Source organism: Caretta caretta, chromosome 6 (assembly GCF_965140235.1).
Source record: "Caretta caretta isolate rCarCar2 chromosome 6, rCarCar1.hap1, whole genome shotgun sequence".
NCBI classification, from domain to species: domain Eukaryota; kingdom Metazoa; phylum Chordata; order Testudines; family Cheloniidae; genus Caretta; species Caretta caretta.
Window position 1 is genome coordinate 74,643,750 of NC_134211.1, and position 13,521 is coordinate 74,657,270.

The 13,521-nt window shown below is 38.3% G+C and overlaps 1 protein-coding gene across 2 annotated transcripts in view; it reads right to left on the reverse strand.

Moving 5' to 3' along the window:
- Nucleotides 1-7,608: 7,608 nt before the first annotated feature.
- LOC125639184 (neuroendocrine protein 7B2) overlaps nt 7,609-13,521 on the reverse strand; it is an 85,355-nt gene continuing 79,442 nt past the window's right edge. For both annotated transcript variants that reach the window (XM_048855826.2, XM_048855825.2), the window contains 2 exons: nt 10,455-10,508; nt 7,609-8,222 (listed from right to left, as the gene is read on the reverse strand). In XM_048855826.2, the coding sequence (XP_048711783.1) occupies nt 8,127-8,222; nt 10,455-10,508 (150 nt within the window). In that variant the 3' untranslated portion in view covers nt 7,609-8,126. The remainder of the gene's footprint in view (nt 8,223-10,454; nt 10,509-13,521) is intronic.

Genomic DNA, 13,521 nt, shown 5'->3' on the forward strand with positions numbered 1-13,521 from the left:
ATTGTGGGATCTAGGCCTCAGTTTGGAGACCCTTACTGGAAAACCCTACATTTATTTGATATACTCTTCTTTTCCCCTGTGAAAAGACACATTAGCTTCACTGTGCATGTGAATTTAGAACAGGGATTCTAAGTGCTTACAGAGTTAAAAGAAAAAAATAATTAAAAAAATTACAAAATCTGTATCTTTTATCTGTATTGTTACCAAAAATCTCCCCTTTAAAAAATTGCCAACAACTTTTTCATTTCTGGGAAACTGCACAGACGAGTCTGGGGCCAACTCTTTTGTCTTTGTATTTCCAACTGTTCTGGTTTACTTCTTCTGTTTCCCTGTCAAAAATTGCTCTTTTAGTCCCAGTTTAGCTAAGGGTGATGGGAAGTTTACTACTTGATCTTTTCCCTTATTCCAGTGTTTTGAATTGTAATTAGCAGTTTCCAGTACTCAGGCTTTATTCCCCAAATGCAGGCCCTTTTACGGAGCTGCTTAAAGTAATGAAAGAGCTGTCATTTCATTCCCCACAAACAACTGCCTGTTCATTCCCTTTCAGCTGCTTTCATCCTCAGTCTAGTGAAATGAAATTATACAAATTATGTGACATTAAAAATACCTGCAAAAGTGTAAATCCACTTGATGCTAAGAGAGCCTCTGTAAATAATTTAGGAACCTTTATGTAGGTGTTTGCAATGAATCAGTTATCAAACATTTTGGGCTTCTGGATGCACTTTTTAAAAGATGAAGAGTCTAAATATTTTCCCCTAGGAAAGCCTTAGTGCCCAAAAGACGTAAGTGAAGAAGTCAGCCTGCTAGTGACCAAATCAATCACACTTCAGATCAAACTACAGAGGGGCTTTTTGGTTTGGAACCAGATAGAACTAGGAGCTCTTGTGCAGAAGGTATTATTTCTTTATATGGCTTCAAAATGAACATATGTCTAGAAAAAAACCAAACCAAACAGCTTTCCCTGTTTAAAAAAATATTACGGCAAAGTTAGAAAAAAGAATCCTTTGGAGTCAGCCAAGGTGAAATCTATCAAATCTATGAAATCTAAAAAAATCATAGCTACTTTCTGCCCCCACCATCTAACTGAGGGGGACAAGGAAGGTAGGGTGGTATATTTTCCTGCATTTAGGGGGAATTCATCCCTTTCATATGGTAAGCTCTTTTGGCATGAGAGCTGTGCCTTCTTTGGCTATGCCTTCACGGCAAAAAAGTTATGTTTTAATATCCAGATAGCTATCTTGACATTAAAGCCTAGTGGAGACAAGGCACTGTAGTTTTTACCTCAATGTATCTAATCAGGGTAGTATCTTGGCCCTCTCCTGCAAAGGGATAACTCCATCTGAAATGGGAAGTGGATTCTGGGGTATTTCTTAGGCAGGCTTGATCCTACAAACAGGTGCAGTCCCTGCTCCAGGGTGTAGTCCCACTCACAGTACAGGGACTCTTCCTGCAGTAAGCTCAAAATCCTGTCTCTTTCACCAACAGAAGTTGGGCCAATAAAAGATATTACCTCACACACCTTGGCTGTCTCATATCTGGGACAAACATGGCCACAACAATGGTCATTTGTCCATTCAGTTCAGGACAAAAATTGAGCTTAAAAGTAGACAAGATTTATACATTTAAACTCAAGATTCAGTGGTCTGTAAATGAGTGACAACAGTCAGGGAAGGAGAGAGGCTCTTTGAGGCCGTTAGCAAACAGCTCATGATTTGTTCTTCTTTGTGCGTTCTCCTTTGCCTTAGTCATTTTACAATGAAATTGAGCCACTGATTCCCACCCTTGGTTTTTTTGGAGAAGATAGTCGGATGAGGAAATTTTGCAATTAAATATAGAAGACACCCATGTCATGTCCATGTATTGAAATAAGAGTTTGATTCTATGAGTTAAGTGATAATAATTATGAACTTTGTAATAGGCAAAAGATGATTTAGATCTCCCTAGTCTTTCAGCCCAAATCCCTATATTTCCAACCCCTAAATCCCTCCCTTTCCTCTCCCCCTATCCAAGTCTCCATCCAAGAAAATAGCCAGGCGAGTTTTCTAAGCTCTTTCAGCTCCAGTTGCTAATGCTGCTGACATGGCATCCACAATCATTTAAGATTTGTAATGCTGCCATGTGTTCAACACATGGCCAGCAGATATTCCTATTGTCAAGAATCACATAGTCATTGGAAAGCAGTTAGCATCATAAATAAAGCAAACATGATCAGATACTACATACTTCCTCCTCATGGTGAATTAGGATGAAGCACTGGAATTCAACCCCATTCTTCAACTAATGGCAGAAAGTATGAATGTGGGAGATCTGGTACTGTACATATCTGGGGAATGATTTACTTAACTCTTTCATTGTTCCACAGAGAAACAAGTCTGTTTGGAATGCATGTGTTTGGGTTGTAACCCCATGTTAGCCAGCCATATCCCTGGGTGTATAGAGGATGGGGGTCTTGACTGTAACCACTCCACACCACATCTTCTATTGCAAAGTATTTTCCTCTTAAAGTTTGCCTTTAAATAGTTCACTGCCAATGGGTTAGTATGTCAGAGAAGCTTGTCAGCATCAGCATAGGCTGGATTCCATCTTTAATCATGGGGGGTTTATTTGTTCAACCAGGATTTAGAGGACTAAAGGCTCGTGCGTGCCTAAAAGGAAGGTGGGAAGGAAAGAAGAACTGGGAAGGGGGAGGGAGTAGCCACTGATTCCTACTGAGTGAAATGGAAACTTTTCCTAAGGGCTTTTCTCCCTTTCTGGAGCAGATCCTCAGCTGAATCAAGTTGCTGCTATTGTCATTGATTTCAATGGAGCTACAACCAAATTTATACCAGCTAAAGATTTTCGCTTTTGTATTCAAGGGGTTTTCCCTATCGAGAATCATAGGGCTGGACGGGACTGCAAGAGGTCATCTAGTCCAGCCCCTTGCACTGAGACAGGACAAATTATACTTGACCATCCCTGACAGTTGTTTATCTAACTTGTTCTCCAGTGACAGGGATGACAGCTTGTTCCAGTGCTTAAATGCCCTTATGTTTACGTTTAAAGGGGAACAGCAGTGCTTTAATTAAAAAAAAACAAAACAAAAAACCTGAAATCCTAAATCATTAATGCAACACCCGTGTAGATTTTAAAATGATAAATAAATACTTACTAACAGAAAACTGTAAGGCTGCTTCCCTTAATTTGTAGTAGGGGTTTGAGATGTGGCTGGTCCACCTACAGGAAGCATGACAACTTGAACACAGTTCTTGCTAGGTAAGTAAAGGAGGAACAAATTTGCAGTTAATTTGTTTAAAACTGTATTTGGCAATTTTTAATGTACACACACAGCACATATACACAGTGGGACTTGGGCACTTGTGCAGGATTGTTTTTGTTTTATGTTTTTTTAATTTCAAAGCATTTCCATTCTCCTAAAAGGATTTTCCTTCCCTTTCAAATTTGTATAGATCAGGCTGTGTGTCTAATTTCAGAGAGAGGCAGTACCAGACCCTACTGACCTGAGACACGGGGGTGAGGTGTTGCATGACTGCAGATGCTATCCTTTGCTTCACTGGCATCCAGTGTCATCCTGCACAGAAGAGGGAGTAGCTCCAGAGGGAATTTAAAGCCTGGCTGTGCTGCATCAGCTAATAGAACAGTAGTAGACATGGATCGATATTTGACATGGATCGATGTTTGGTTTTAGTGGCTGTGCCCTCTGTATCTACCCACCTTCCCAGTCTCTTTCCACACAGCACATTGTAAATATATCTGCACCTGAGAACTTTACAGCAATTTAAACTCTTTGTCCCATTCATCTAAAAAAACCAGAGACCTGATCTCTGGTCTCTTACAACAGTGTAAATCAGAAGTAATGCCATTGAAGTCAATGGATTACACCACTTTTACACCATTGTAAATGAGATTGGAATTGTACCCACCATCTTACAACGAGAGCTGACCAGAGAACAACAATTCCATCCCACAGCAACTTTCGAGGTTTCAAATTTGGTTTTGGTCCACATTGAACAAAACTTTTCAAATGTGTTTTGTGAAAATGGTATGGGTGGCCAGAGTATTGAACTGGTATTTGGGAGGCCCAGCTTCATAGTCCTACTGTGGTTGATTCAGAGCAGAGTTTTTCATCCCAGATCACTTCAAATCATGCTGAGCAGGGATTTGAACCTGGGTCTTCAACATCAGTGCCCTAACTGCCCAGCTGTCATTAGTCTTCCCTGCCCTTTTCCTTGCCATTCCCCCAATGATTCACACAGCTGAAAAGCTTCTTGGCAAAAGTAGGGTTGTACGAAGTGATATAGGTCTCTGTAAAATGCTGCAACAAAACATTTGTTTCAGAAAAATGTTCTGACTAGCTCTACTTAAAACCCTACTAAATCTCATCTCACACTAGCTGGAGCTACTACACAGTTTGTTTAAAGGTCCCTTATCAGGCACCGAATAAGCTTGTCAAAACGGACTTTGTTTAGATAAACATAAATGTGCCAATAAAAATAAATAATATCAGTTTACTCATTACCCATTCTTATATTATTTAGTTTGCTTTGCAGATTAGCCTCTTTATATGCTTTACTATTGATTTGATTAAACAATTATCATAATCTTAAAATGACAAAAATTCCTGATTGACTCCATCAGAGCAGAAATATGGCATGTCTGAGGAAAAGATATTGAGGGGTCTTTATTTACAACTACAGTTCTTTTTGGATCTTTGGTCTCTTTTGATTGTGAAAGGACCTGGCTATCCCATTTCAGAAAGGCAGGCCATACACAGAGCTGAAGATAGAATTGTTAATCCTGTTATCAAGAATACAAAAGCCACAGGTTACAGTTTCTCAATAGTTTTTTTGGGGGGGTCCTAATTTCAAGTACAGTCAAGAGGGCTTAATGGACTCAACAAATTGCCATGAATTTGAGTTCATTTAACAGGTAATTCCTTTAAGGAAGGTTTACTACTTTGTGGTAACATGAAGTTTAAAAAAAGATAAAAATCTCCAAACTCTAGAACTTGTTTTCCCATCTCCACACAGATCTATGACTGAGAGACGTTCAGCTTCTCAGGCCTTGTTGAAGTTGTAAACAGTTATCAGGCTGTACCTCAGCAGTAATCTAGTTGGTGTGTGGTGCCTAATTATCACGTCACCATGTAGTGTGGATAAAGTGACTGAGGCCTGCTGCTCTTAAAGGAACCAGACCTGAGTTTTTTTGATGTTATTAAGCAAACCACACATCCCACCCTTCCCTTTATAAGCTATGCATTTACAAAGTACAAACAACATGGAACGGCATATGAAAGGGATTAAAAGACTGAAAAATGAGTCACTTTAGTGGTTGAGTCTTTAATCTGAGAAGTAATTAAATGAGCTTCCTTTATATGGTAAAGCTGGAGAGCCTGTAGAACCATTTTTCCTAACAGTGGAGAAGGCATTGTGGGGGGGCGGGGTTGGTAATCTGAAGAAACTCTCTTCCAGCTTTATGGGATCTAAGGGCATGGAAATGCTTCAGCCAACTCAAATTCTGTCTGTCAGTGTTGTTGTAGTCCTGTTGGTCCCCGGATATTTGGGAGACGACACAGGAGAGGTTATATCATCTATTGGACCGTCTGTTGGTGAGAGAGACAAACTTTTGAGCCACACAGAGCTTTTCTCCAGGTTTGTGGAGCTTGAAAGCTTGCCTCTTTCACCAACAGACGTTGGTCCAATAAAAGATATTACCTCACTCAGCTTGTCTCACTAGAATTCTGTCTGGCTGCAGCAGCAGCAGGCAGGACAAAGCTAGAAGTTTAGGGATATATTTTGGGCCAGTGAAATCAATAGAAAGTTCTGCTCTGAAACTGATGGCATGACATGTAGCCCTTGGTTTCTATTTTAGAGCCAATATCTGGTAATGAAAAATTTCTTTGTACTCCTGGTCTGAATGGAGAATAAACAGGAAAACAGGCTAAAGGGTTGAGTAAGCTTGATAAGTAGGAAGTATGGATCTGGCTCTGTGAAATCCTGAGTACAGTCAATGTCTGATGAAGTTTTTGGGAGTTGAGGTTGCTCAGCATCTTGTTGCAAGTGTTCAGCATCTTGCCATATCCAATTACAAATCTCACCCTACAACATACTCCCTTCAACTCAAAGCTTCTGTTCATATATTCTTTGTAAGAAACAAAAGAATGTGAAGCAACTCATGATGAATTCAAATGGTAGAGCAAATTCTAGAGTTTTGCAATCTACTTGCAAACAGTTTGAGAGAGGCAAGAATCAGTGAATAAATAATGCATTATTAATTCTAATAATACATTAGTTCTAATTGCTACAATAGGAAACTCAAATTCACTTCAATCCAGTTTTTGGAAATCTGGTGAACCTGCATCTAACCTCAAGTAGAATTTCAGCTCCTGTCAGTCTTGTACCTAGTTTATTCTGTCTAATCTAAGTTGTTCAGCTTTTTTTTTTTGTGAGGGGGGTATCTTGTCTCACAGGTTGAGGTTTCATAAATATAAGGTGAACCCATTTACTATAATCTCTGGGCCATTTGATATGTAGGAAAAATACATATCAAGTGTGTAATGTGGCCTGTGGGGTTGGAAAGCAATGCCAAATACCTTCTAAAAGTAACAAAATTTGATCTGATGGCCCCATCACAGCTCACCTGACTGGAAGGTGGGTATCAATTTGTTGGTTTAGGAGGGAAACAGCATCCTCCCCCAGTCCACCAGAGCGACAAGGGCTTTTGAGATGAGCTAACCAGTGGTGGAGCACCAAGGGTTAGGCTGCTACACAGGAACTACAGATTTTCACCTTGCTTCTTGCACAGGAGTATTAAATGCCCATGGAAAGATGATGGTCCTTTTTCACCTTTGTTTTTTCTCTTGCAGCAAAGCAAGTAATTTACGTAGCCTGATAAAGGGTTTACCATTGCCAGACAACTGGTAAAACTGAAGGCCCAGGGTGAGGCTTATTGATTAGCCTACAGCTGGGAATCTCATGAGCACTATAGCCCAGTTTGGATATTTAGAGGTGCATGTGTTGACTCATCATCAGTCAGCTGATTGGCAGAGTTGTAGTGACTCTATTGTGACGAGGCCGAGGGTCATACTGAATATATAAAGTGCTGTGTTGGGGCCAGGTAGCATTGGTACCTGTCCTGATTTTTATAAGATTATCCCTGTTTTAATGGAAGGGGGCCCTGTCCTGGAATTTAGGCTGACAGGACACCTTATGTCCAAAAACAATGGAGAGCCTCCCACTTACAAATAAGCTACATCTGACGCGAAATCTTTGTTATCATACACAAATGTCATTTTCCTCAGTCATGGCATTCCATAGGAGTATGAATTGAGCCACTTTTTAAATGTACAAATCCAGTAGCCACTCGGGGGAGGGGACACGGGGGGGAGGGGACACGGGGGGCATTGGATTTCATAGTCTGCAAACTAGAGACATACCAGCTGGTAGCCAAGATGAGTGTGAGTGTCTGGGAAGGATGAGATAGTGAAATGATAAAAACTGATCAGGAAAAATACTTCAGTCTGTAGATTCAAACCACAGTTTTCTAGTTAGCATGGCAATAACTAAGGCAGATTATCCTCCAAATACTGTGGAAAACGTCACTCTGTAAACATTGTAGATTGCTTGAATATTTATTAAAATAGACCAAAAGCTGAAAGTATCTGGGTAAAACAACATTTATCATTACTTTAGTTTGTTAAATCACAGTATCTGTGAACTAAAAAAAAAAAAAAACCCTATTAATTTTCATGTGTCAAACAGGGGAAAATATAAGAATAAACACTGGAATTAAACTGGGCAATTTTTTATATCATCCTCCACTTTACAAGCTGCTGTTTAATGCTATTAACTCACTTTTTTAGTTACTAAAATGACTAATATTTTTAAAACGCGCTCCATGACTAAAACAAAAACAACTAAAAGGTCCTATTACCATAATTTAACAGAAAGCAGAATCATAGTTTCATTATCCAAGAGAACAATGTTATAAATACATCTGTTTTTCATCCACAATTATATAAATAATAAACATGCTGCCATTTGCAAGGATTTTAATAGCTGATTATATGTAAGCAATATTGTGATCTACGGGAGGGTGGCATGAGTTTTCATCATTCATTTTCATTGTACTTATTCGGTGCCCTTGTCTTCATCTGAGAAATGAGGAACAGACTTCTTTGCTACAACGTTGTCCAGTCTCTGGCCTTGCAAATATGGGTTCACACTCTGAAAAAAAAAATTAATTAAAAAGATACTGATTAGGAATGAGAAAATATATCCTAGGGTAACTAGCAATAATGGATATATAAAACTATGCTTACTGATCTGAGTGTCAAATGTAAACTGATAGATTGTCTTCCCAATGACCTGTCAGTCAAGCAGACATGCCCATATCATTACTCTTGGAATATTTGTGCCCTCCATGTGATTACTCTACTGTATTTGTCACTGCTCTAGTGATTCCAGTCCAGCGTAGTCTAGTTCCACTATATGGAAAATAAGAACCCTAAGCCTCTACCAGACCAGACCAGATCAGTAATATATTATATGTGTTTTATCCGAATAGGAAAATAAATCAAATGAACTCTATGGATTACTCACATGCACACAGTGTTTATGTGATTAGATTACAATAATTTGTCATGTTTAGTAAAAGTAGGATATAATATAGTTCCATCACGCAGCTTTACAAATCTTTGGGGGGAATGTTGACACAAAGCTTATTTAGAAAGAACTGATTGACTTGCAAATGTTAAAACTCATTCTCTGGTTGCCAATTTTTCTTCTCAGTGCATGAAGAACAAATAGCTCCCAGGGAAAGATTTTAATATTTATAAATCAATTTTTTCCCTAAATAAGCTCTAATGCAAAAAATAATCCATTCCACTAAAAAGAAAAAAGTCCTTGTACCTACTCTGCAATCCTTCAAGGTGGAGAAATAAATGAGAGGATTAACTAGAAACTTTAGTATAATCTAAATAAAATGCTAATGTCTTGATTCTCTTCTCTTCAGTGGAAAAGGGGGACTAACAGGGAGCTGGAACTATTATCCCCATTTTATACATGGGAAACTGAGGCACAGGAAGGCTAAGTGACTTGCCCAAGGTCAAACAGGAAGGCTGTAGCGGAGTGGAAAATTGAATCCTTGTCTCCCAAATTCCATGCTAGTGCCTTAGCCACTGGGCCACCCTTTCTCTCATATGAGGATGATAAGCATTATATTCCCTGTTAAGTCAGGCAGCATGCAAACAGAGAACATCTTTCTTTCTTTTTGATCTGCACATTTCACTAATCTTATCTTAAAGTGCAGTTCTACTATGTAAAACTACGCTACATATCTGCTCCCAGAGGCACATCCACTTACTTTACTGACTTACAATAAGTTGATACTTTTTTTCCCTGTTACCACTGCAAAACCAACAAAAGTCTAGGAGAGGGAGTCTGGGTCATGTAGTAATCATCAGAATTGATTAATAAATTCTAACTGCAAAATGTTTATGGCTGGTGATGTGTGAATCAGAAAGAACTCAACTTGACTTCCGGCTTCCTGATTGAGATTGCAGGGTAGGAAGTTAGAAAAACAATTTTTTTACTTTCTGCTTCAATTATTCCAAATACAGACTACTCATTTTCTAATAAATATGGAACCCCTGCTGCCAGTGTGGAAATGCACTTTACATTTCAAAGTCCTATTTTCTTCTTATGGAGAAATGCAGCAGCAACAAAGTTGAACGATAAATACCTTTTCTGAGACAGAGGAAGGGACAGGAGCAGTGAGAGAAGTCAGGGGTTAGCGAGATGGAGGGTGCAAAAATTCTGTGTCATCAGGAGAAGAACCCATTCAGTTGAGTTTGTGACACATCTGGATGCAGAATAATGGTCCTAATTCTCCTCTCACACTTGGGGTAAATCAGTAGTAACTTCACTGAAACTAACAGAACTACATCAATTATAGGGACAAAATCTGCTGTGATTTACACCCTTACAGCATGTTGACCCAGGCAGCTGAGGGCAGAATTCTTTTCTATAGGGATCTAGCATTGGTAGTGGATTTTACACATACCTATTATGGGGAATTCATTTTTTAAAATTCAGTTTGAAGGAGAAATTATCCATGTTATTCAAAATCATTTCCTATGCAAAATAAAACCTATTTAAAAAGCAAGTTAATATAATTCTTAGATTTTACGGGAAAGCTTTTCACTTGAATACATCTTCTGAATGCAATGCAGCTGGCTGTGATAGAATAATAAAATTTAGGCTTAGTGGACTTTTATGGAACCAGGCACTGTAGTTTATCACAGTAATGTCTTGACTTCAAGTAGTATTCTAAGTTATAATACAGATGTATTAGTCCAATTCTTCATTTCAGCAATAGGATTTTACCTTTTTAATCTTCATCAGCGCTACACAGAAACAAGATATTAAAATTAAAACAAGTTGTGTTCCGACAATTACCCTTTTTCTTCTTTTTGGTCCACCCTTTATCTTCTCAAAGAGTAAATTCTTATTCTACAAAAAAATACAAATATGGATCAAATTTGGTTAACTCTTCTTTTAAGGCAAGACTATGTTATTTAAATATTAGCATATGAACATTTTGGAAACTAGTTTAGATCAGAATGTCATGTTATTGGAAAGATAAACCACAAGGAAACATTTTGATTACTGCAGCTATTAATACAATATTTTGCTATTCTTCAGGGATAGCCAGTGTCATCAACAATTATAAACACAGGCATATTAGACAGTCTGAGATGTTATACTGTACTGTAATTTTTTGTGTGTACAGGGCCTCAGTGATCAGGGAAATTATTATTAATTAAAAAATACAAGGAAGTTGGGATACCAGTCTGTTGTAGTTCTCTTCCTTTCTTTTGAAATGATAATTGTACTTGTTCAATATTTTTCTTTATATACGTTTTCCAAATTCCTTTTAAAAAAATCATTATCTTAGTCACTCACACTATTTGTGTGAGTATTTTATTCCATATATTTGCTATTCTCTATGCAAAAAAGTTCTGCTGAAATTCTTTCAGTGCCCAATCCTTCCTTTGTTTAAATAGTGCCCCCAATAAAGCTTCTAAAAACCATTTGGTCTATAACATTTTTAATAGAGTGAACCTTTTAAAATCTGCCAAAAAATGTCTTGGCAGAAAGGAAAGTTATGATGAGGAAAAAAATATGACTTTGTGACCACAGTTTGTATAAGTGTTTCCACATATTGCTATATTTCATACAAGTAGTGAACTCAAATAAGGTCTGGAATATCAGACACATGCTCAACAGATTTTGTTTCAATTCTGATTATACTTTAGGAAAAAAAAAAAAAGAAGCAACCTGAAAATGCAATGAGAGAAGAATTACATTTTTAAAGGCAAACAGTATATAAACAATGCCATTAATTCTGCTATAAACAACTGACCTAACATTGATCATGTAAATAGAGAATGAGAGACAAATTCACAAAACATTTCTACCCTCTGTGCAGCCTTGATATGAGAAAAACAAACATTTTGGAGAGCTACAATGACATCTGCCAAAACTGTCTGTTTTGTACATTTCATGTTCATTAAACCCAAATTCACAAGGCATATCTCTTGCCCAACCTCAACTATTTCATCTGGGGTGTGCCAGAAAGGCAAAGGAACAGAGAGTAAATTGGCCAAAGAGAGACATTCTTGGCTACAATCATTTATGCAAACTCACTTGGGGAAAACTTCAATTTAACATTTTTAAAAAGGCAGATGTGTAAATTATTCCCTGTAGGAACCAGCACATCATTTGCAGTTTATCTTCACACACTGTTTGACCTTATACTTTTCATTAAGGGGGGAAAATAGTCTCTGTCGTAGAAAAAGGGGCACGGCTACTAAAGCGAACACTTGTATCAGGCAGGCAAATTCCTCATAATTGAACTGTTCTTCCTCAACAAGATCATATTTTGTTTAGTCTGTTTGGAAGTGATTTAAGACCATAACTTCCATTTAAGTATAATGTGTAGCACAGAGCAGATAGGGTTATGATCTAAGATTGGGTTCATGTAGTAACAGCAAATCTGAAAATATGTGCTTGTGAAGGGGCATATGTGTTTGGGCCTCAGAGCAGCATACAGCTTATACAACCTGGTGGTGGATGATTTCTTTCCCCTTCTCTCTGTGTATTTTCCTAGCATCCAGCCCAGTTATTCAGTCTGAGCACTAGGGTCTGAAGTGGAACCTAAGTACTCAAATTATAATGTTTGTAACCAACCTGGGTAATGCCATAGATGGGTGCATGGGAGGTGAAATCTCTTCTTAGATCTCATTGGTGATAATTTCAAGCCAATGAGGTTGCCCAGCTCCACGCTTTGGATTTATATGATCATTTAGCAGAACTTACTTAAAAGGAATAATGCAATAGCAATGTTGTACACTTACTACCTTGAGGAATATTTTTTATCATTCAATTCAGAATCTACAGGTCACATAGTCTTCATGTCTGAAGTTTTATGTACAGTTCCAAACAGAAATATAGCACATTGAACTGAATAATCTGTTGTTATTGTTCAACATTAAAAAGGGTCAACAACCCTTGATGTAACCCTTCCTAATAATCATTATTGCTGCCCCAATGTTTAGAAATGTGCTTGAGCAAAAAACATAATTGGTGCTCCTGATTATTACAATTGCTGTAAGTCAGTTATTTGATAACAGGCAGTTAGCATGCACAATTACCATAGAAATGCACATATAGCTGTGTACATACATTTCTAAATATCTATTATAAAACATCCAAATGGCTTCAGAATCTGGCTGAAAAATTATCAAAGTCCTTGTTCTTTAGATGGACTATCCACTGATGAAAAGCCAAATGGCAGGGTGTACTGCAATCACACCATCCCTATGTTTTGCTTAACGGTTCCATTCTTGTGAGCAAACAGTGTCAAAATTGATGAGAATCCCTCCCTCTAATTCAGCTGTGAATTACACCTCTTTTGTAACATTTCATGCCCCCTGCCCTTGTTGAACAGCAATTGCTTTCAGCTATACTAGCCTGGTAGGGCTGCCATAAAAATATGAACAGATATCATCCCCCCATTCATTAAAAGGTCCCCACTTACTTACATAGAACCATCCCTGATTAGTAGGGGAGACATCTTTCTGAGAGACAAAGGTGTGAGGTTGTAATGTGGGGTCTGTCTGTAGGGCAGGATCGAACTGGGGACCTCTGGAGCTTAGTGCATGGAGCCTCTACTGCATGAGCTAAAAGCCAACTGCCTGTTGGCTAAAGCCGTAGAGCAGACTCATTTATCTCTCTCTCTAAGCACTCTCAGTGCCACTAGACCGGACAGAACACCACACCCAGGAGGTGTGTAGGTTACAAAGTCACCAACCAAGGTCAAGTTTTAAAAGAAGAAAGCTGATCTTTCTGAGACGTCCAAAAATTACACCTTTGCTCATTTCAGCACTTGGAGACTCCAGCTCCAACAGGATGAGTGAGGTTAAGCTATCATATTATACTGTTCTGCTTCCCACCATCTTTC